Genomic DNA, 23,541 nt, shown 5'->3' with positions numbered 1-23,541 from the left:
GGTTGAATGGTCCACAACACGGGCGCCTGTAAGTAGTCGTCATGGGTTGGTTCGGGCAGGTGTTGAGCGCGACATGCTCCACGTGCTTGATCTGTGGCTCGACTCATGTGTTTCGGTATATAGGTAGCACAGTGATTCTTAGTATTGTCTCCCAGTGTGGTTGCGGGGGAGTGACGGGTGGGAGGTGGTCGTGGGGTACCCCAGGGCGCGAAGGGTTTGGCGTCCTTGCATTGAAGTTGTTAGTCGGTGGTGCTGAGCTTCATGAAAAATTTAGGCTTTTTTTTCAAGAGTGTTTTGGAGGACAGTGTCATTATTAATGCCGTGGAGACATAGAGAGGCACTCCCATTTCTATGCGGGTGCATTTTCTGATGGCTGTTTTATTATTTTATTTATTTAAGGATACAGCAGGCCAGTATTTTGGCCCTGACAGGAGGGGCTACACAGTATACATACAATATAAAGGAGATTAGTAGCAACAATAAAGACAACACGAAGACTATAGGAGCGTTCAACCATCAAAGTTTACAATGTGGGATTCAAGCTTTTTCATAAAATCAGCAGATTTAAAAACCTCTCGTGGCAAGGAATTCCATTCAGACACAGTTCGGGGGAAAAATGTGTTCTTGTGAGTGTCAGTTCTGGCGAAAATTGGCGATAATGAGTATTCATGGTTATGTCTAGTTGGCCGTGAAGTTAAAGGTTTTATACAATTAGGAAGTAATAATTTAGTTTTCCCTACAAGACAGTTATGAAGAAACCCAAGGCGACTAACTTTCCGGCGATTCTCAAGAGTCAATATGCTGTACTTCTGCATCAACAAGGATGGTGAATCATGCCTTCTATATTTACCAAAAATAAATATCATTGCTTCTCTTTGAAGTCTTTCAAGCAGCATAACATCCTTCTTAAAATGGGAATCCCATACTTCAGCAGCATACTGCAGATTTCACCTTTTCTCATTTTGTTGGCTTGTGTATTGGTAAGGCGCTGAAAAGGTTACGCCTGCATGAAGCCCTCGTGAGAACACGAGGGCTTCAATTACTTTGCATAATTTGTGTTTTTGGAGGCCTTGATGGTTTCACGTCACCTGGCGGAGCATTTGGTGAATTTGGTTAATTTGAGCAATGATGTGTTTGGCCCACTCTGGTTTTAGCGTCTTGTTCGAGGATCCGGCCCAGGACCTTGAAGGGGTTTCGGCGAGGGAGGGTCAAGTTGTTTACTGTCAGAGTGATTATGTAGCGATATAGGTTATTTTTCTTGAACTTTCTTGTCCAATACTTCTACATAGTCTGAGCCTGATTTCTTGTTTGGGCAGGTGAGTCCGACGTCGTGGGCGTGCCCGCTGATTTTATCGAGGCCCTGTTGTAACGTGTATTTCTGCTCGCCAGTGCTTCCCGTTGTACACCAGTGTGTGACGTCGCCAGCGTATGTGGCGTGTTGAAGATTTGGAATAGCATTCAGTTTGGCGGGGAGATTCTTCATCACCACATTGAAGAGCGTTATTGATAATATGGATCCTTGTGGTGTGCCTCTGTGAAGTGGGCAAGGCCGAGATGGCTTCCCATCGGGTCCATAGATGTAGATGGTTCGGTCTATGAGAAAAGGTTTATTGTACTTGAAAATACGGATACCCGGTCTAATTTCCTTGAGGCTGAGAAATATCGCGTCATGCAGCACATTTTCAAGTTTTTTTTATATATTCCTACGATGGTGCGTAATTGGGCTGCACTGGGCAGTGCTCTGACGTCCTCATGAATGCGTTTGGCGTGTACTATGTGCCCACATGCTTTCGAAATCCCACCTTCGTGGCTGGCAGGTGGCCGTTGTATTCCAGGTGCCTTTCCAGTCTAACCAGCACCATCTTCTCTATAAGTTTTCCAACAAACGACGTCATAAAGATAGGCTGGAGGCTGGCAGGTGTGTTGGTTGGTTTTAGTATTCAGAGGATTAGGGTAACATGAGCTTCCTTTCATCGGGGGGGGGGGGAGGGGAGGAGGGAGGGAGGGAGTGTAGGTTACCTTATCTCTAAGCCCCATTGATATAGTTGAGAAGTTCTGCAAGTTTCTCGTCAGGCATGTTGCGGTTCATTCCATATGTAATTTTATCGGGTCCCTGGGCCTTGTTGCGAGTGAGTTAATGCGGTGCCGTGTTTAGTTCTTCGGGTGACAAGTCCGAGATCATTCCCTCATCCTCATCTTCTGGGGCTGATTCTGTGTAAATGATATCGACGCGTTTGGTACTACAAGGGGTGTTGACTGTGTTGCGGATCTGTTCTGTGATATCATGTGGTGTACCTCCCATCGGTAAGTGAAGTCGTTGGACGGTGTATTTTGTTTTTGTTGTACCAGCAGTGTTCGAAACAGTCCCCAGTCCCTTGCCATATGAAGCTTGCCGTTGAGGCCTTCACATACTTGAATCCAATTGTCTTACTCGTCGGCGCACTCTTGGGCTTCGTGGTTGAAGCGGTAAAGGCGTTTTTTCAGCACGCTGTTACGCTTGTCATGTTTCCAGCATTTGACAATAGCACAGCGCTTTCTCCAGAAGTAAGGACGTACTGGTCAATGTACGGATTGAATTTAGCGCGGCCTATTCTTTGGTCTGTTTACGTACCACTGTCAAGATGACGTCGCTTCATTCAGCAAGGGGAATGCCACCTGTTTCAATTTCTTGCAGGTGTTTACGTAGATTTGGCCAGTTCGTTAGATTTGTTGTGGACCTGTTTAATCGGATTGCCCGGGAGGCGTGGCGGTCACTGCTAGGCAGGCACACACGAGCGCTAGACATTTCTTTGTTGTTGTTAACGGCCGGGAGGTCGCTGCGAGGTCCGTGCACATGTGCCCGCGATCGGCCATTCCTTGGTATTTTTAACTGTGGACACAAAAAATTACGATTTGCTAAAGAGCTTCTCACCTTAGAAATAGTCGATGTGCACGCAGTTTATGTTTTTTTTATCCGATTGAGACGCTTTTTGAATGACATTCATGACCGAAAGTCCCACTTTTCTCTCCACCGCTCGTCTCATAATAGTATTACTAATACTTTGGTGCCAATTGATGTTCTGGGTGCAAAGATAGCGTGAAAGCACATTAAAACATCTATGACGCCATAAGGGCGGCTGGTGCTGCGCCCGCAAATGGCACATGGCGTTTACTTCTTAGCAGTCTATTCGCGACAAAAGCTTCGTATTAATATGAAATACCAATGAAATAGAATTCTCAAGTTAGAGCGCGGAAATATTTGCAATTTTAATATAATCAATCAAACAAAAAGACATTCAATCAGCTATTAAACTTCAAGATATGTTGTTCGGTTTTTCATGGCTTTGCTAATACTTGGAAGGTACAGTTCTCATATTGTCAGATTCGGGAGACAATAATAACTAGAAAAACAAGCTTTGTGAACTAGAGTAGTTTTTGTAATACTTGAAACCTAAACAATACACAAACTATGGAGGAAAGAGCAATGCGGAACAAATGGGGAGCAATAGAGAAACTATCGCAAAAGCGGTATAGGAAACCAACACGTGTTCAAACAGAAAAAAGTCACCATCCGGGAATTAAGGGGAAGAACGCAGTAAGTGGTTATTACCCGTACAGGTGCGTGGCAGCGTTGAAATGTTCACGCAGTGTGTCGACACCGTGGCAGTGAAGCGCGCTTCGAGCTTTCTTCACCGTCCTGGCGAACGCAGCTCTCTTGAAGCGCCGCTGTCTTTCACTTATGCCCGGCGAGACTACTCACTTGTGGGGAAGATGTCTTGGAGGTTGTGCTTGTGGAGGACCTCTTGGGGCACGGCACGGGTCTGTTCGCCCGACCGCCGCGCATCCCGGTCACGCTCCACAGCTCCACACTTCACAGTCTCTGGTCTCCCTCCGTGTTCTTCTCTCGCTCCCTCTGCCCGCATGTCACTGTCGCTGGCCGTTGCCGATTGGCTGGTGGCCGGCGCGAGCTCGTGCCGTGGTCGCGAGCCCTCGGCGCCGTAGCTTGTGTCAACTTGTCAGAGCATCTCGCGCGTGTCATCTGCTTCGTAATTTCTTTTCATCGTCTTGTGGAGGATGTTTGTGTCGGCTCAAATTCTTTGCATGACATTATGTACACTAAGTTCCCGAAGAGAAAACATTCAGTAAGGGGTATATTTGATTTTTTGTTTAGTTTTTTTCATGTTTTGTGGAGCGTTCTTACGCCATATCAGCCGTGCTGCTGTGGTAGATATACCCGTATCGAAATGATTACGGGAGAATAAAAATACCTCAGAAGTAATTAGAAATGCCAGGCAAAGTGAGTTTGAATGACACGTTTGAGAGTCTGGAGTTTGTTATGTGAAAGCGATATATGGGAAACTAAGGAAAAAAATTAATTAGCTCTGCTATGCCAGGATATACGTAGCGTAACAAAACTCTAAACATTACTCGTGGAGTGAAACTCGAAGACGCACGCAGCAGCATTTAGTTGGACATAACGAATTACTGCAGTAAATTTATCAAACTTCTGTGTGTTTTCATTGCATATACTGGCTCAAATAAACAAACTTTTCTTTTTCCGGTAGATAGAGCAGTATTTATTTATAAAGCCTGAAAGTAGAAGTATTGCCATTCTACATTTGCCTCGGCCGCAGCAATTACAAAATGTCGCGTGTTCATCTTTGGATGGGATTGGACGATAACATCTCAAGGTTCTTCAACTCCGTTCCGGTTTTGGTTCTGTGCAACAAAATACATGGCATACGGCGCTACTGTCCGGCGGGCATTCCTGATAACTGAGGAATCGCCATAACAGACTTCTGCCATGTTGTCTGTAAAATTGGTCAGATAAGTCTGCCAGCACCGCTAAGAATGGTCACGTTCACCAGCCGAGGCTTACGCAGTGACTGAACGCCCTCCACCTCATCGGAGGTGCTCAACTGCGGGAGGCTTTGTCGCAACCTTTGTAACTTCTGTGGCGCGTCGTTTTGCCGCAAGAGCCGTGTTCGCACAAGGACTGCAGTCAGCTGACTCAGCATGCACTGTGCCCGCAAGCAGTCGGTGCTTTTATCAGCGCCACGCAAACTAGAACTCTCTAGAGCTTCAAAGTCAGTCTGCACACAGTCTGTCATCTCGCTTGTGCAGCAGTGAAGGTTCCAGCTCAGGAAACATTACTTAAATAAAAACCACCTGACAAAAAAACGGCGCAGCTTGCAAGCTTACACTAGTGGTGCATGGCTGAAGAAATAGCAGAGCTGGCGGCACCTCTCCATTCGTCCGAGACCGGGCTGTTGCTTTTCACAGGAATTTCCCAACTTTTTTTTGACGCTGAAATCTCTCCATGACCGGCAGTTCGGGAGTGTTTTATCCGCAGCCTTGCACATCTCTCCCAAATAGCCTGCGCTAGAATTCGCAGCAACCAGCTTCGCGAATTGGGCGTCGTAGCATGAACTCGGCGTCTGTGCTCCTCACTTCAGGCGCGAAGGCAGGCGAACTGAGGAGAAGAACAGCTCGCGAGATATTACCACGAAACCTGGGCTGAGTGTTCTCGGATGTCGAGGTGGCCAACCCGAAGCGCTTTTTTTTTTGGTGTTTTTGGGGAGCTCCTCACGGGCCGCAAGCTGACGCTCAAGCCTGGCCGACGCCGCCAGCTCCTGACGCAGCGCATGCTCTCACGCGCTGGGCATTTTTTGTTATTTGCTTCTGGCAACCATCAACGGTGGAATAAAACCAAAAAGGGCTATGCTGTTAACAAAAATACACGTCCAATCGGGGATTGGAACCAGCTCCTTGAGACGAACTGCCAACAGTGCTTCATACCGTGCGTGGTTGTTGGGGAGGGAAATACTAAGTGTATCCTATTGCCTCTCGATATTCTTTATTCACTCATTCGTAGGTGCTTAGATGTGTTTATTGCGCAATGGTTGTGCCATAGGTGTCCCCTGAAAATTTACGAATATCTTATCACTAGTGACTGCGTCCCTGAGGCATAAAAGCGATCGGGAAAATATGGTCGTACTGCTTAATGCTGTGGTAACTCAACCGGCGCAAAACGTGCTTCACGTACCTCGTTTTTATTTTTGCTGAGCAAAAAAAATTCGCTTCATTTTAAATCCCTCCCGGGAGCTTGGGGCGCTTTTGTGGTGTACGCGAAATACAAAAACGTTCATGTGTTAGAGATTTCGCCCCACGTGAAAGATTCGCAGGTGGTCAAAATTAATCCAGAGTTATTCCGTGTGGCGCGCTTTGTCGCCTGCGCAGCGTCGGCGCTTTAAAACTCACATTGAGTCATTTTAATTCCTTATTACCTCTATTACTTCGCTGACTCCTTACTACGTAGCGAACCAGTTGCACACACATATGCAGCTTACAGCGTGGGTGTAGCGAAGTCTGCCAAGCGTCGACGGTGCATGTGCGAACCTATTTTGATTTCACCAACTTTACTAAAATTGATACAGTCTACAAATAAACAAACTAAAGCCACACCCTGGTGAGCACAAGTCCTGTCGTTGCTTGTGCCGTATTCGGTTGGTCGTTTACGAGCGCTTTGGAGTGTTCTGAAAAGCGGCTGCGCCTTTGGTTGGCAGAATTCGAGCGCTAAAACTACCTTCGGTTAGTTATTTCGGAGCGTCAGCCTCCTGCTCCGAGCGCTCCCGACCGCTCTGACTTCGAAGTAAGAGCGTGGTACGATCTGGGCGGGAGGACGGGTCACGTGACAAAAACGGCGCGCTTTACCACGGCCCGACTGGAGGTGCGGCGAGCGCGCACGCGCGCCCGCCCATAGAGTTTTTTACCATATACACTAGAGAGGATTCTGGCGCTAGCGTCTATGCGGCTCATATGAAGGCCGTCTGTGTCGTCATGGGCCACCATTATACATTGCACTCGCTTTAGTTTCATCGTTGGCTTGGATGAAAACGTTCTAGTGACCGAAAATTTAAACAAAGTGGAACAAGAACGCGAAGAATGGTGTTCAATTACGTAAGTGGAAAATCAAAACAGGCTGTTTTAAAACTAAGGAAAGAGGAAGTAAAGCGTATTTTTGCCGAAACGGTTGTGCATGCCAATCCGCAGGCCAAGGTTGTACTAACAAACAAGGTTAATATTTGGGGAGGAACCTCATTGGAGATTGATTTTATTAATTTTACCAATTATTGGAAATAATAAGTTGCTTGAAGTTTTTGGAGAGTTTTTTGAACGTGCCTCTTAAAACATTGTCTTCGTGGTGAACTGGGGCCCCAACCGCCAACTAGTTTAACAAGAAAAAAGAAAACATGGCGTTTAACAGTCGTGCACGATGGCAAGATGGAACGCATACAAGCGCTGGTATCTGTCGTATCCCCGTGGTCGTATCTTGTCTTTGTCGAAGTACGTTTTGTTTCTTCTTTTCGTCGGCTACAAATTTCGCGGCGGCATATTACCCACTCAGTCGTGCGTCCTTCGACTGCGGCATGAGCAATGTCAGGTGCGGTCACGCACTGGTTGCTACTATTTCGACTTCCTTGTAGCTCGTAAACATGTTAATGCATAGTTAAGAAAGCAAATCCCGAAAACCGCTTAAGAATCCAATTGTCATGCCAAGACCAAGCCAAAAAGGGGGTCTTCCCATGAACCCCCACGACGGCATGGCTTACAAGACGCAGTTTCCTCTCTAGTATACTTACTAAGAATCTCTATGCGCCCGCTGCTCCTCCAGCCCGGCCGTGGGTTTACCCGATGGCTTCCCACGCTGGCTTCACGGTGGCGCTACAGGCGCGCTGCTCCGTGATTGCCGATGCATTCGGTTGGTAAGCTGCCTCTCGCGCTCTGATTGCGAGCCGCCGTGGCATCTGGTGAACCTCAGCCAGGGGACCGAAGCGGCCAACTGAATACGCTATTAGATTACCGGGAGGCCGCCAGCCGACGTAGTCCTAAGGATGGTCGGCGATCCGGGCAATAGGCCCAGTCAAGCCAAGGCAGCAAGTAAGCGTCATACGTACGGTCATAGGCAATGTTCAAGCAAGGTGCAGGACAGCACCTTACAATCGATTTTCCTACTACATTAATTCGCGTTAACACACCCGGAGGGATTGAAACCTGCCCTATTTATTACACACTTCAATTGGTGCAAGTAATCAGACAATGTTTGCTATCACTTCAGTGTTCATTGATTGCTTTCGCGTTTGAAACTTGGAACTAAGGCGTTCCAATCCTAAAATATGATTCAGTCGGCGTTCGGTGATATATCCACACAAAATATCAAAGGCGGTTTGAAGCACAGGTTACACACAACGCACCAAAATTCATATTTTTTCCCAAAATTGTGTGCTCCTACGCCCGTCTTTTACCCGTTGGTCATGAGGTAATGCGGGCATTGTAGAACTAGTATAAATTACAGTTTTGTCTTGCTAAGCGTACAAGCGTAAATGTCTTTACAGCTATCAGTTAAGCTGTTTTGCAGTGAACCTTCCATGTTATTATCAGATGTGTATGCGTCTGGCGTAAATAACCTTTTTGTTAGCGATAGAGCAACTACGTGGAGCAAACTACATCACGTATTTGCAGCAGGCGTCGTTGCGTATACAGGACGAAGGCAGTGTCCGTACCGACGCGTGCAGCGCAGACATCACGACCAATGTTTTGCTAATACAGAGCAGCCAATTTTTATGACACAGCCTCACAGGTTGGTTGCTCTTGAAGGCATCGGCCTCGAACGGAGCAAATGCTATCTCGAGACAACCACTGGTAGTAGGGTTAGGGCGGACGCCTTAGATTTGTCCACAATATAACCGTGTGAGGCAGAGAAAGGCGGGCGCAAAAATGGCCGAACTGAAAATTGGCGCGCCATCTGGGAAAGAAAGGAGCAGCGCTGGAGGAGGTTTGTGAGAAAGGGCACCCGACCATAGAGAGTTGTAGACCGGCTTATAAAGGCTTCCACATCCCCAAGAGCGAGGATGCTCTGCGGTGTTTCCATGGGTAGGAAATACCGAGAAAGTACGCCAGTGCGGAAGAGGCGAATTAAGCTCAATATGCCACTCGACATGACCGCTGTTGTGCAGAAAATGGCCATGAATGAAGTCGCGGCAGCCGCGAGATGGTACCAAGATCAACAGAAAGTTCAATAGAAGTTTCAGCAGCATTGACACAGAATCGCGTCATCCCCATTTTTTGTTTTAACTAACTCACTATGCCCTTCATGCAAACACCGGTGAAATAAAAAAACTGTGATGCTCTTGCACCGAAATACGTGCACCATAAATCTTTATGCGATTGTAATCACAACCTGTGTCACGCGAGTGATTATGCTGCGAATTACATCGGCCTCTGACGAACCGAACACAAACGAAGTTGAAATTGTTTTACAGGCTAGTAGGGCCTTTATACGTAGACATCTTTTACCTTTTCCATCTACGACTTAAGCAACTATATCTGTTCCATTGCTCCTAATACTACAAACCACCACGGCACATTGACATCCTAGAAAGTTTGAAATCCGTATTAGAAAGAAAATGATGTCAATAAGGAAGAGGGATATGTGATGTTTTATCCATGTGGATATATATACCAGCATTACTCCCTTGCTTGCCTTATACCTCACTAACTTTTGTAATGTGCAAAAATACGCTACATGCTCGAAGACAAGAGTAACAAGGGACGCACCGAACCTAACTGGGATTTTGTTATAATTAATAACTGCTTCCGACATATTTAGAACGACATTATTTCAGGATGGGTTCAAATGCCGCTGTCGAACAGATGATGTAGGAATATAATTTGGCAATATAATTCAAGGAGTTCTGGTTGCACGCAGAATTCCATAAAAACGGTTTTTCCATTTTGACTAATGCTTTCGTATGTTGCGGTTACAGACAAGATATTGTAAAATTGACTTGAATCTTTAGTTTTTATTAGTTCATGTAAAGACTTGTACTCCCGTGTTCTGAAGATGTCAAAAGACCCACAACGCTGCTTCTTTAATAAACAATAGGACCATTTCGCTTGAGTTCCACCTTTCTGATAGTGCAGTGCGGAGTCTTTTCTACGTACACGCGTTCGTGCTCGAGAAAGCTCCATGTCTAGGGCCCTGCGATTGCTGTGTGCCTGGATTCCTGCATGGAGGTTTCAAGGGAGGTGCCTGGATTCCTGCACGGAGCAGCTGTTATTATGATAATGAGAGGAGAGAGAGTGTTGCGCACAGCTATTGGAGAGAAGAACGGAGGAGAGTTTGCGCACAGATGGCGCATGCGTAGTAAGGGTGCGGACGCCTAATGCGACGAGTGATAGGGTGCGAGTAAGAGATGCTCTGCATCTAAAAAATTTCTTCTCCAATTGAGGAGTACGCAAAGTGTTATGGGCCACTGTGAGGCCGTGCTGTGGTTCCGACGGCTTGGGGAGGGGCCAAGGTTGCCAACCCCTGTAAGGTTTTTTGTGTCCGATGGTAGGATTCCGGAAATGAGCACCTGTGGGTGAGCGGCAACCTTATTGCAGGGGACGCAGGATTTTTTATTGGTGTAGTCTGACGCCCTTCTGAGGTGGCAGATCGGACTTAAAAAGAAGTCAGATTTGTGAGGTCCACAGCAAAACGTCGCTGCCCCCATTTCTCTTACAAACTCCCAGAAACCCCTCCCTTTTTTCCTACCCATTCTGTCACAACCCAGCCCATTCCGATACTTCCCAGGGGAAATTAGGCGAGTCTTTGCGGGCCCGCTCTCTTGGTCTTGGTGTCGCTTGGGCAGCTTTCACCGCTTTACTTTACCTCCGCCACTGGGTGGTCCCCATCTCTCTTGCCGTTTGCCCAGGTTATGTATGTGTAAATTGGTCTAAGCAAGTTATACTTAAGAGGTTTGAAGCAAGTTTGGTCGTGAAGGCAACCTGATTTACTTTCACTTCACAATCCTCAATTACTCAGCGTGGCTCTGATTTGCTTAACTGAAAACTCTCGGCCCTTCAAGCACCTCGTAAATCATATAGCATTCTTAGCGAGCTGCAGGTGTGGGATAAACGCTGTTATTCTTGCTGCCTTCTTGGTTTAGTTTGCATTGTACGTAACAGAAATGCTTTGATAGACCTCAGCAACTAACAGCAATTTTAATATCAATCGTTACTACCATATCTCCAGGTGACGCTGATTTCTTCGGGGAACTCCAATGCTATACTGATGCCTATGTGTGTGTGTCGAAGGGCGTGTATTACCCCAGCAAACCTGACGAGGCGATCAACTTCCCTGCTGTTATAGAGAAAGTATGCAGGTAAGTAATTCTATTTGTAAGCGTTTGGCTCGAGAAGCGCTTAATGTGCTACTGCCGTAGCGATGCTAAAAAGAGTACCTTGGCGTGTTGGTTGGATATGATCGAAAGAAAAGATAACGCAGCTGCAACGCAGTGATTTTATATATCGTATTTACTTGCATAATGATCGCAACCGTGAAGTTTGTCGTCAAAATTCGGATTTTTTAGATTTCCCGCGCATCGAACGCACTAATTCATCAAAGCACTGCATTTTGTATCAATTTGCAAAGCGGCTGGTGGTGGTGTGCGGAGTTTTTATTAGGTTTGTATTATTTGTGTTATGTTCATGAGACCTATCGTGTAAACTTCTGACCCGCAAATTGCTTGCGTTTTCTGTGCTCAAAAGGTTTTCGCAAAACATTTACCCCACGTAATGAACGCACCCCTAAATTTGCATCAATTTTTTCAAGAAAAGCGGAATCATTAAGCTTGCAAATACGATGTATATATATACAATATATGTGTAAATAATTACGTATATATTTTTGTTATTATGGGGTGCTCGCTACCAGACCCGAGCGTCAGATAGCGTTCTGGTAATTATAAATACCCCAGAATGTAAAGGAGAACACAGCCGCCCAGATAACCGAATTGGTAATGCATTGGAGATCAAATCGAAAGGTGTGGGTTCGGTCCCCACTCTGGCGCGTGTTTTCTTTTCTTAATTTCTTTCTTTCGCCTATTTAAAAATTATGGTAACTTCAGTAACCGCAGTTAAAAAGAGCCAGCAACACCCCTGTGCCTCCTCTGGCGTTGAACACTGCCGACCTATCTTTCTCTTTTTCCTCAACGAGACTCATATTTCCTAACTACACTATGCGAAAGCCTAGCGAGAGACTGGGTACTGGCAGCCTTGATACCAAGGTAGCATTAGCATTCTTCCTGCCAGTTAACCGTCATGACAAGCTGTAGAATTTTGAGTCATGCCCCAGGGGTTGAATAGAATGTCTCCCTCTGCCCGTGCAGTCAGAGTGGCGCTGGATATTACCCTCAAGGGTCAGATACAGTTTTAGTAAATTTAAATACCCCAGAAAGTGAAAGAGAGCACAGTCGCCCACATAGCCGAACTGTAAGGCATTCCAGATCAAATCGAAAGGTGTACGTTCAGTCCCCACTCTGGGCGCCGGTATTTCTTTCTTTCTTTCTTTTTTCTTTCTTGCTTATGTATATTTAAAAAGGTTAACTTCACTAGCTGTAGTAAAAAAAGGAGCGTAACAACACAGCTGTGCCTCCTTTGATGTTGTAGGCTACCGACCTATCTTTCTGCGTATATATATAAATATATATATATATATAGTAAATATTTGGGTATAGCTTCTAAAAAACTGTTCATTTGTCGACATTTTGGTCGGATGGCGACCTTTATCAAGAACACATTTCATATTTCTAAGCACGTGTTTCTAAGCTTGTCATCCAACGATGCCGAAAAAAATAGAGTTGGGGGATTTGGGGTGAAAAGCAAAACAAACACACACTCCCGGTGAGGTGAGGTAAAGGGTTACAAAAAAGAGAAAGAGAAAAAGAAAAAGAATCAAAAAGAAACCCAAACATGGAGAGGGGAGAGAAGAGAACAAAACCCTTTCAATACGCTGTCCTGTATCGTATGTCGCTTGTTGGAAGAGTGACAGTTACCTCCCTCTTCAGAAGGGCGCCGCTACGCTCAACAAAGCAAAGCCCAAAGCAGTAACATGAAGGCTCTCACAAAATCACTGGGGGGCACCGAATTCCAACGCTTACTGACATTACGGGAAGAGTTTAAAGGAAGTGGTCGCAGTCGCACACATGTTTTTGTTACGCCAAACCTACAAATAAATAGGAAGGCTGGTTAAAAGTGTTCGTATGATCTCCGCACTGTGGCTCAAAACATGCACTATTCCGTCGACCGGCAGGACGGGCGGGCGGCATTCATGATTCTTAGGTCAATTCTTCCGCCTTGTCCAGGCAGCCGAAGGGGTCGTCCCTGACCATGAACCTGGGTAAAGGCGCTTAACAAAACGTAGAATTAAATCCTCGGCTGTTGCTGTTACCGAGGTGTCGTATTTTGTGCCAGCATTTCATTTACATATATATATATATATATATATATATTTATATATATATATTTATATATATATATATATATATATATATATATATATATATATATAGGCCGCGGGGGCCGCTTTTCTGATGGAGGCGAAAAGCAAAAACGCCCGTGTGTACGAGATTTCGGCGCACGTTAAAGAGATCCCCAGGTGGTCAAAATTAATCCGGAGCCCTCAACTACGGCGCGCCTCATCGCCTGCGTTGCGTCGGCGCGTTAAACCCTACAATCAATCATATATATATATATATATATATATATATATATATATTGTTACAGTACGAGGGAGGTTGATTTCCTGGACAGGACAGGGGAGCTTCACACGAACGAACCGAGCTCCAAAAGCACACGCCTGAGGATTGTTCCTCTTCCTCCACCAGCCCAGTGATAGCCCAACAGTCATGTACATGTCCAAATACGTGAAGCAGTACAATGGTATATATATATATATATATATATATATATATATATATATATATACCCTACTGAAAAGTTCCCTATATACGGAATTATGGGAATACAGAGTTCATACGGAGTGTTACGCCCCCAAGCGTAATGAATGTTGATATTATTACGACAAGCACGTGAATTATATGAGTTTGCACAATATGATCGTTTGGGACAGTTTCCGTGTTTTTATCTTCAATAATAATCAAAATCACGCTCCGTATCATTTCCGCATACTCCGTAAATACGGAATTCACACGGTCAACGAGTTCGCGGTTCTAGTCATCATACAAAATTAAAACAGGTGCCAAATTTTTCAATAGGCATGCACCGTTTCATTTTCATGAGCTTCTCAAAAATCTTTTTTGTTTTGTGGCGGCTTCGTGTCGTGCTAAGAATGTACATATATATATATATATATATATATATACAGAGGTGTACTAAGAATAGGAAATGAAAGGCTCGTTGATATAAGAAATAAGGAATAACGGTTGGCGATGAGGAAGGCCAAGGAAAACACAGGGGAGGATGTGGTAGTTCATTTTATTATGCTTGAAACAGATGCACAGTTTTGAAAGAAAAAAAAGTGGAGAAAAACATACCCGCCGGGTGGGATCCGAACACACGACCTCCAGAATACGCGTCTGGCATGATGAACACTTAATTCAACGAGCCCCAAATATCCAATTCTGATTTGCTATTGGTGAGGGCATGGTGGGGGTCTCTATTTTGGCGGTCTTTGTGGTCGAACGCTGGTCGACCACTTCGGCATGTCGAGACGCTCGAGGAATGGACCGGGGGTTAAAAAGAAGGTCCCCTTCACCCCGAGAATCCGTGTGGCGCTGGCTACAACCCCCCCATCCCGACCGCCGGAGAGAAATACCTTAACATAAATACCCGAGAAAGTGGAGTGGAGAACCGCTCACCAATGGCACAATGGTCATCGCAGCAGACACGTATTCTGAAAGTCGTAGGTTCGGATCCCACCAAGCGGGCATTTTTAGATACAAGGCTTCTTAAGCTCGGGGCTGTGTCCCTCTTTCTGTTGTCGTTGTCTGCCGTCCGCAACACCACTGTGCATGCCTGGCCAGGCACCGCTTATGATGACTGTGGCAGGATGCCACTAGGGATTGGCCAACCAAAGAATCCATCAGGAGAAAGCTTCGCGTTCAACCACCGTCGTCATCTTCCCGTAGGGGAATACTGAGTAGTATGCGTGCAATTCCTCCTCTCCTCTCTTGCACTCCTCTCCGGTATTCCTCCTCTCTTCTTCGATGCTCCTCCCCTCTCAGGATTGCGCACGAATGGCAACACCTGCAGCACCGCGAGCGATAATGTGAAGCAGCTTAGGGTTCAAGGCGCGATGACGTACTCCGCTGGGGGCGCCACTGTAGCTCCGTGGTAGAAATGACGTGCGATCTGCTCCCTTCATTCTCCTCCCGCAACGCCGCGATCAAACTGAAAATTAATGGGAACTTGACTCGACTCCATAGCTGCTTCGCATACTACTCAGGGTTCCCCTGCGGGGAGATAGTGAAATTTTTTCCCCACTTTCTTCTTGTCTTTCGGAAATCTACGTCTACTTCTGCCAAAATAAATGACCTGCCGCATACTCCGCTTTGCTTTCTTTGGAATCCTTCAGTACCAACCCTTTTATGTCCTAATTGAACGAGTCCCTCATTTCCAATTCTGATCCGCTACATGCATGGCGAACGTCCTTCTTCTCACAGTCTTGGTGCCATAGGGAGCTTTGGAGGGTTCAACAATGGTCTTACACTCTCGACATGTCGCAGACGCTCGAGTCACGGCCCCGGGGGTTAAAAAGAATGCCCCCTTCACCCAGAGTAGTCCGAGTGGCGCTGGCTAACACCACCAAGCGCAGGAAATAAATACCTTAAATAAATACCCGACAAACTAGAGGATAGTGGTCTTCGCACGACACGAGTATTCTAGGTGTCCTGGTTTTGGATCCCACCCAGCCGGCTTTTGCTCCCCACTTTCTTTCTGTCTTCCAGAAAATCTGCTTCTGTTTCATCTGAAATAAATGACCTACGGCATGCTCCCCTTTGCTTTTATTGGCATTGCTACTGCTAACAATTTTCTTTCGTGTATATATATATATAGATATCGCACCAGACCGGTATTCTGGAGGTCGTGGGTTCGGATCCCACCACAGCCTTCCCTTTGCTTTCCGCGGTTGTCTTGACTTCCAACTCCTATTTCTGTCTCATTTCAACGAGCGAGTCATTTCCTATATATATATAGGGTCAACAACATCCCTTAGAATGTGTATATATATATATATATATATATATATATATATATATATATATATATATATATATATATATATATATATATATATATATATATATATATATATATATATATTGTAGAGGCGTAAAACATTGCGAAGGAAAACCTCAGGGCAAGGTCACCGGCCAATCTACTACCAGACAAAGGAGGACAGCGGCCGACTGGAACCGAAGGAAGAAGAAGCCGGGCGCTCGCTCTGGGTAGAGAATAAACATGGCGTCGTAGGCATCGGACGTTGGTTCATTACAAGGGGCGCAGCCGACAAGTTTTGAAGCCCCGAGGCGACCCAGCCTCCGGACCTGCTCTCCCTAGCGGCGATCCAGCCGCAGGGACGGCCCTCAGCAGAGGCCAAGGCCTGTCACGCCTTCCAGCCCTGCTGCCCGAGTTCATCGGTGGGATCCTGGTCCCGGCACGAGCCCCGAACGGAACGACAGCCCAGCCCCCAGGCGAGCCAGCCTTGGGCGCGACCTTCTCCAGCGGCCGACGTCTTCTTGACTCGCCGCTGCGTCCGCCGTTCGCGCCTTGATTTCTGCGGACTTTGGCCTCTGCGGACTTTGGTGAGTGACCAACCTCTCGCAATGACGACCGCTGATGCGAACGCCAGCCAACCTTCTTGGGCTGTCTAGGCCCTCACAGAAATGTGTCGCCAGTTTCGCGACGTTATTCCCAGCCCGTTTCCATCACCCGCCCACACGGGCGTCCCCGTCTTCCGAGGGTTCCAGGACGATGCTGTTTCTTGGATAAAGCTTATCGACACCCTTGCTACCCATCACGCCTGGCCCGATCAGACCAAACTGTTCGTTGCACAAGAACGCCTGCGCGACGCTGCCCGAGCGTGGCACCTTTACGAAGGCCACTCTCATCCCACTTGGGAAAGCTGGAGCGGGGCATTAATCACGGCGTTCACTGGATTGTCAGCCAACTACGACTCTCGCTTCATGGAAATGCGTGTCCGCCTGCAAGGCCCTAGCGAGAACGTCGCGGTCTACATCTACGACAAGCTCCGCCTCCTCGGAGGCTGCGACTTCGCCTGGGCGTCTCCTGTTGCGAGGCGGTACGTCATAGATGGCCTGGCCGACCCTGTTCTAGCTGCAGTCTTGACTGTGCAGCCATCGGATTTGAGCCCACAAGCCTTCGTCCGTGTGGCTGTGCGACTGCAGCAGGGTGCAACGCTGCCGGCACAGGAGCCTCACCCGCAAGCCTCGACGCAGACCCTGGCAGAAACTCCTGGCCATGGCCCTGAATTGCGTGATATGGCAGTGAAGGATGAGGCAACCAGCAAGGTGGCCACAATTGGGACTAAAGAAGGAGCCCCGTGTGCCGAGTCTCCGCATAAAGCCGATGACCTGCCTGTGGTTTCCTCTTTGCTGATGCCGGCCCTTCTCGTCTGTGAGCCACCTTCGACGCCTGACACGAACTATCCCAGGGAGCTCATCTTATACTCAGCAGCTGGAAAAACGACAATCGAGAACCAAACCCCGAGCAACTCATCCCCTCATGCTTCTGAGATCTCTGCTAAGGAACAAGCTGACCTTTCAGTTCTGCCCGAGGAGGATGAAGGCAAAGACATGCCACCAGAAATCAGCAACGACGCTGCACCAAGCCTTCAAACGGGTGGCGAAAGGCGTGAAACACACAAGGATGCAGCTGTCGCAGACGAGCACATTTCAGCGAGAGGTTTTGAAGCAGACCACGACGAACCTGCAGGCGGTAAGGACGCTGAAGCTAATGCAGAGTCGCTTTTCAAACAAAACAATGACCAAATCTACAATAGAGGCAAAACCAACCTGACCGACACCTACTGCAAGGACCGTATGACGCGCCTGTTCAGCGCACAGGACATTTCTCTGGAAGTCATCATGGATTCCCCGTCAACAAAGGACAATGTAGCCCAGGCACAAACCCGAAAGGACAAGATGAACAGAGCCGCGAGAGCCCAGGACCCACACCAACAATTTGCTGGGGGGCGTCTTCGCAGTGTGGCCGAGTGTAGAGGCGTAAAACATTGCGAAGGAAAACCTCAGGGCAAGGTCACCGGCCAATCTACTACCAGACGAAGGAGGACAGCGGCCGACTGGAAGCGAAGGAAGAAGAAGCCGGGCGCTCGCTCTAGGTAGAGAATAAATATGGCGTCGTAGGCATCGGACGTTGGTTCATTACAATATATATATATATATTTATATATGTACTGTAAGGGATGTAGCTGAGCCTCCGGTAGTAGACCGAACGCCGTTTATTGGCAGGAGCAGAACCAAGGCAGCGTAGGTACAAGGGTGCAGACGATGGCAGATCTCGCGCGCCAGAACCTTCCGCCATTTTTGTTCTTCCGCTGCAACCAGCCTGCGCACATACCATCGTGTATAGATTGACCACGGTCGCAGGCCCTCTTACTTGTTACGCCGCATACCCCAATAAGCTGATGGTGTTACAAGAGCTGCTCATAATCTTTCCTACAATCACATCCGGCAAAAAGCAGCCAACCTGGCGACATACGGAGAGGGTGACACCATAGGGTCGTAGTAGGCCTTCAGTCGTTGAACGTGCACTATTTCACGCCCTCGGCGGCGAAGGTCAGAGGAGGGGATGACTGCTTCCACAAGGTAGTTTATGGGCAAAGTGCGGGCGATGACTTTGTAAGGGCCGTGATATTTGGCTACAAGTTTTGAGGGTAGACCCGGTGTTGGGCAGGGTACGCAAGGCGAGACATGCGATATGGGGTCAAATGGCGAGCGGGTGGTTAAATCGTCACAGCGAGAGTCTGGCGCTGTTGATCTGCAGTTGTAAAGGAACGAGTGTGTTGGCCACATCCTTTGGGGAGCTGCGCTATAGCTGCTTTAAAATGCTTGACGTCCGGGTTGTAGGCAGGATGGCGTCCAGTGTACAGGTTGGCTCGCGTTCATAAAATAGGAAAAACGGAAAAAAATCCTATCTTTGTCTGCGTAGCCGCGTTATATGCCTAACTTATGAACGGGAGTACGAGGTCCCAATTGGAGTGATCCGACGACACCTACATTGAAAGGATATCTCCCAGGGTGCGATTGAACCGCTCTGTGAGCCCACTGGTTTGCGCGTGGGTCGAGGAGGTCGTGCGGTGGCAACGTGGCATTCGGCGATTAGAGCATTCACAACGTCCGATAGGAAAACGCAGCGTAGACCACTCAGAAGTTCGCGAGGCGCTCCGTGGCGAAGGACAAAGTGACGTAAAAGGAAAGTGGCGACGTCACGAGCCGTGGATGCCGGCAAGCCAGCTGTTTCGGCATACCTCGTGAGGTGGTCTACCGCAACAATTATCCACCGGTTACCAGCGGCCGTTAAAGGCAGTGGCCCGTAGAGATCGATGCCAAGGCGATAAAAGGGTTTCGCAGAGCATGGTAGTGGTTGCAATGTGGCCTTAGAGCGAGTAGGCGGTGATTTGCGGCGTTGACATTCCGGACATGAGCGCACGTACATCCGCACGTAGTTATACTTGCCCCTCCAATAGTAACGTAGGCGGAGTCGCTTGTACGTTTCCAGGACGCCAGCATGCGGGCAACTCGTTTCGGCATAAAAGGCGGCGCAGATGTCTACACGCAGATGACGTGGGATAACTAAAAGCCAGTTGCGGCCGTCTTAGTTATAAGACCGATGATAAAGAAGCTCTTCACGCTGTTGGTAGTGAGAGACTTGTTGCTGCAGTGCCCTGGGTGCACCGGTAGCAGAAGAATGAGACAGGACGCCGGATTATGGAAGCTATCCGCCGCTCGGCAGTCATGTTGGTGAGGCTGAGTGACGGCAATCTACAGTCCGCTCTGGCTACGTGGGACACGTCAGCTGGCATTGGAGAGCGGGAGAGTGCGTCAGCATCAGAATGCTTGCGGCCGGAAGGGTAAACCACGCGGATATCATATTCTTGCAGATGAAGAGCCCACTGCCCAAGAGGACCTGAAAGATCCTTCAGAGAGCCGAGCCAACAAAGCGCGTGGTGATCGGTCACCGCGTCAAATGGGTGGCCATACAAGTACAGGCGGAACTTCCCCAGCGCCCGTGTTGTGGCCAAACATTCATTTTCAGTGACGAAGTAATTTGTTTCTGCCTTCGTCAGTGCCCGACTCGCGTACGGAACAACATATCCCTCACTGCCGGATTTCCCTTGGCGAGCACGCCACCAAGGACAATCACGCTCGCATTAGTGTGCACTTCGGTTGTGGTCGTGGCTTCGAAATGCCGTAATATAGGCGGGGATGTTAACAAACAACGCAGTGTCGCAAATGTTTCGTCGCACGAGGGTGACCAAGCAGAAATGCCGCCGTCGTTACCGAGCAGCTTGGTAAGAGGCGAAATGATGGTCGCAAAGTTGCGAACAAAGCATCGAAAATATGAGCACAGCCCAATAAAGCTCCGAGGCGCCTTCAGTGTGGTCGGCTTCGGGAACTCCGCAATGGCTCGAAGCTTTGTCGCGTTGGGGCTGATGCCGTCTTTGGAAACGACATGGCCCAGGATGGCAAGCATGCGTGCGGCGAAGTGGCATTTTTTGAGGTTGAGCTGTAGCCCAGCGTTCGCAAGGCAAGTCAGGACTTGTTCGGGGCGAATCAGCTGTGTCTCGAAATTGGGAGGGGAAACGACTACGTCGTCCTGGTAACCGAGGCACGTCTGCAACGTCTGCAACTTGAGGCCACGGAGGAGACTCCATCATTCGGTCGAACGTGGCGGGGGCATGCCGAAGCCCAAACGGCATAACGTTAAATACGTAAAGGCCGCCTGGGATAGCAAATGCCGTTATTGCACGATCAGCCTCTGCCATGAGAACTTGCGAGTACATTGAGTGGAAGTCGAGTGATGAGAAAAATTGCGCTCCCTGCAGACAGTCCGCAGAATCGTCGATACGCGGAAGAGGGTACACGTCTTTTCTTGTGATGGTATTCAAGCGGTGATAATCAACACAAAACCGAATACAGACGTCTTTCTTCTTAACCAGAACCACCGGTGAAGACCACGGGCTCTTCGAGGGACGAATGACACCTCGTTGAAGCACATCCGTGACGTGGTCTTCAATGGTTCGCCGTTCTGTCAGAGACACACGATATGGGCGCTTTCATACGATCCGGTGTCGACTGAGTACGTAACGGTAGACGTGCGGCCCAGCGAGGTTTGCAATCAAAGGAAGAAACAAATATTGAAAGCAATGAAGAAAGACGTTCTCGTCGGGTTGCATCCAGATCGGCGCCGAGAGAGTGGGCAAAGGCATCAAGTGGCAATAGCCCGGGCCAGCATGGCGAAGCACTCTGTTCACTGATCTGAAGATGGGTAAGATCACCTCAAGAAAACCTCGGAGAGCAAAGGGGTGCTTGTTGTGGATCATAAAAACAGTTGAATAATTTTTTGAGTCGGAGAGGAAGTGGTGGAAAAATTCCCGCCGGTTGTGATCCGAACCCACGACCTCCACAATAACGTTCTGGTGCGAAAACCATTGCGCTACCGGAGGGGCTGTTTCCCCACCACTTGCTCGGGTGTTTATGTTAAGGTACATTTTGTTTCCTGCACTTGGGGGTTGTAGCCAGCGCCACTCGGGCTACTTAGGGTGAAGGGGACTTTCTTTTTAACCCCACGGGCCGTGACTCCAGGGTCTACGACATGTCGAGAGTTGTCGACCAGTGCTGAACGCTCCTAAGCTACCTTTGGCACCAACACTGCCAGAACAGAGGCCCTGGCTATGCATGTAGCGAATCAGAATAGGAAGTGAGGGGCTCGTAGAAATAACACAGAAATAAGGGTTGGCAGTGAAGAAAACCTCGGAAAGCAAAGGGGAGGACGTGGCAGGTCATTGAAACAGATAAAGAATTTTGAAAGAAAGAAAGCGAAGAAAAAATGCCCGCCTTGTGGGATCCGACCCCACGACCTCCAAAATACCTTAACATAAATAAACGAGAAAGTGGTGGTGAAACAGCCCCCCCACCCCGGTAGCGTAGTGTTTATCGCACCAGACCTTTCTGGAGGTCGTGGGTTCGGATCTCACCAGGCGGGAATTTTTCCACCACTTTCTTTCTGACTCAAAAAAATTGTTGATCTGTTTCTGTGATCCTCCACAACATCCCCTTTTCTCTCCGAGGTTTTCTTGACTGGCAACCCTTATTTTCGGTCTTATTTCACTGAGTCCATGATTTCCCATTTTCTGATTCGCTACATATTTATATATACGTATCTCTCTCTCTCTCTCTATATATATATATATATATATATATATTGGTCGGGTATCTTGTTCAATGGGCCAGTTCAAAGTACACCATAGTGAGGGAGACGATAGCGTTTGTCGAGTTTCTTAGAATACACAGAAAAACGCTTATACGCACTTTGGATTCGAGGGCTTCCCTTTCTCCGCACCCTCGCCAATGAGAACTCTCGGGGAGAGTAAAAGAGCGGGAGAGTAACTAAAACATGTCACTATAGTACAGAAGGTGGGAAAAAGAGGAAGCGAGAGAGGAAGGTTCCAAATGGGAAGGAGGCACAGTTGCAGCATTGATAGACAGAAAGAAGACGTATAAGGTTCAGCCAATGTGCGTCTACAGGAAAAAAACAGCGTGATGCGTAGAGAGAGAAAAAGATACACAACATTTGGAGAATCGAAGCTCGTAAGCCTCAATGAAAAGCCTCTGGATGGCAGAGAAGCATGGCAACCTTTGCCTACTGGTGATGAATGGTAAAAAAGAACGAAAGAAAAGCACTTGTTAATGTCGGTTTGAGACCGTCGTTAGACCGAGGCAAGTGCCACATGGCCCGCAGGTGGCTGAAGGAAGCTTATCGGAAAACGAAACATTCGTCGACAGCTTTGAAAAAAGAGGGGGCAGTGAGTCCGCAGTGCGCGGAGGCTCGTACGGGTCCGTCTCAGTGAAATGGTGCGAACATTTTTGCGTAGAAACTGACTTACGTCTCGTAAAGAACCACAGGCAGAGAAGGATTTATTACCTCACCGCCGCCATAGCGGCACGCCGACCATCCCGCACCGCCCCCACCCGCGTCCCCCTCGTTAGGATGCCTGCACACCACGGCTCTCCTCAGGGGCGGAGGATCTCTTCTAAAAAACTGTTATCTCACGATTATTTGTTTCGCCCTCCCTAAAAACACCTCAGTGTGGTTACGTCAGTTTTGAATGGAACTCATCTCCCTGTGGTCTTATTTATTCCTTCGGCAAACGTCCGAAATTTATGTATAAATAATGATTCTTTGTTCCCGCTCTTATGTGGTGCGGAAGCTGGGTTGAATTAGCACGGCCTGTATGTTTTCAAAAGAGTGACCCGGTAGTCGCAGATGCCTGGACAGCGGAAGGTCGGGGAGGCCCTTCACCTGTGACTTATGATTGTTAAACCGTTTGCGGAAAGATGTTTGAGCTACCTTGAGGAAGTGAGAGCTGATGACAACAGCCACATTTCGAACAGTGGGCCTCGGTAAGCTCTAGAGAAAGAGCAAACATGGAAACGAAATAGGGGAGGGGGGGGC

General features: G+C 47.9%; 1 protein-coding gene across 1 annotated transcript in view; it reads left to right on the top strand.

Moving 5' to 3' along the window:
* The window catches only part of LOC144169007 (uncharacterized), a 49,281-nt gene that overhangs the window by 4,125 nt on the left and 21,615 nt on the right, over positions 1 to 23,541 (top strand). Inside the window, exon 2 of the mRNA XM_077698007.1 lies at positions 11,057 to 11,186. Within this exon, the coding sequence (XP_077554133.1) occupies positions 11,057 to 11,186 (130 nt within the window). The remainder of the gene's footprint in view (positions 1 to 11,056; positions 11,187 to 23,541) is intronic.

Source organism: Haemaphysalis longicornis, unplaced genomic scaffold, assembly GCF_048455015.1.
Source record: "Haemaphysalis longicornis isolate Haplotype H1 unplaced genomic scaffold, Haemaphysalis longicornis Haplotype H1 scaffold_2, whole genome shotgun sequence".
Taxonomy (NCBI): Eukaryota; Metazoa; Arthropoda; class Arachnida; order Ixodida; family Ixodidae; genus Haemaphysalis; species Haemaphysalis longicornis.
This window is presented reverse-complemented; position numbering and strand designations above follow the sequence as displayed.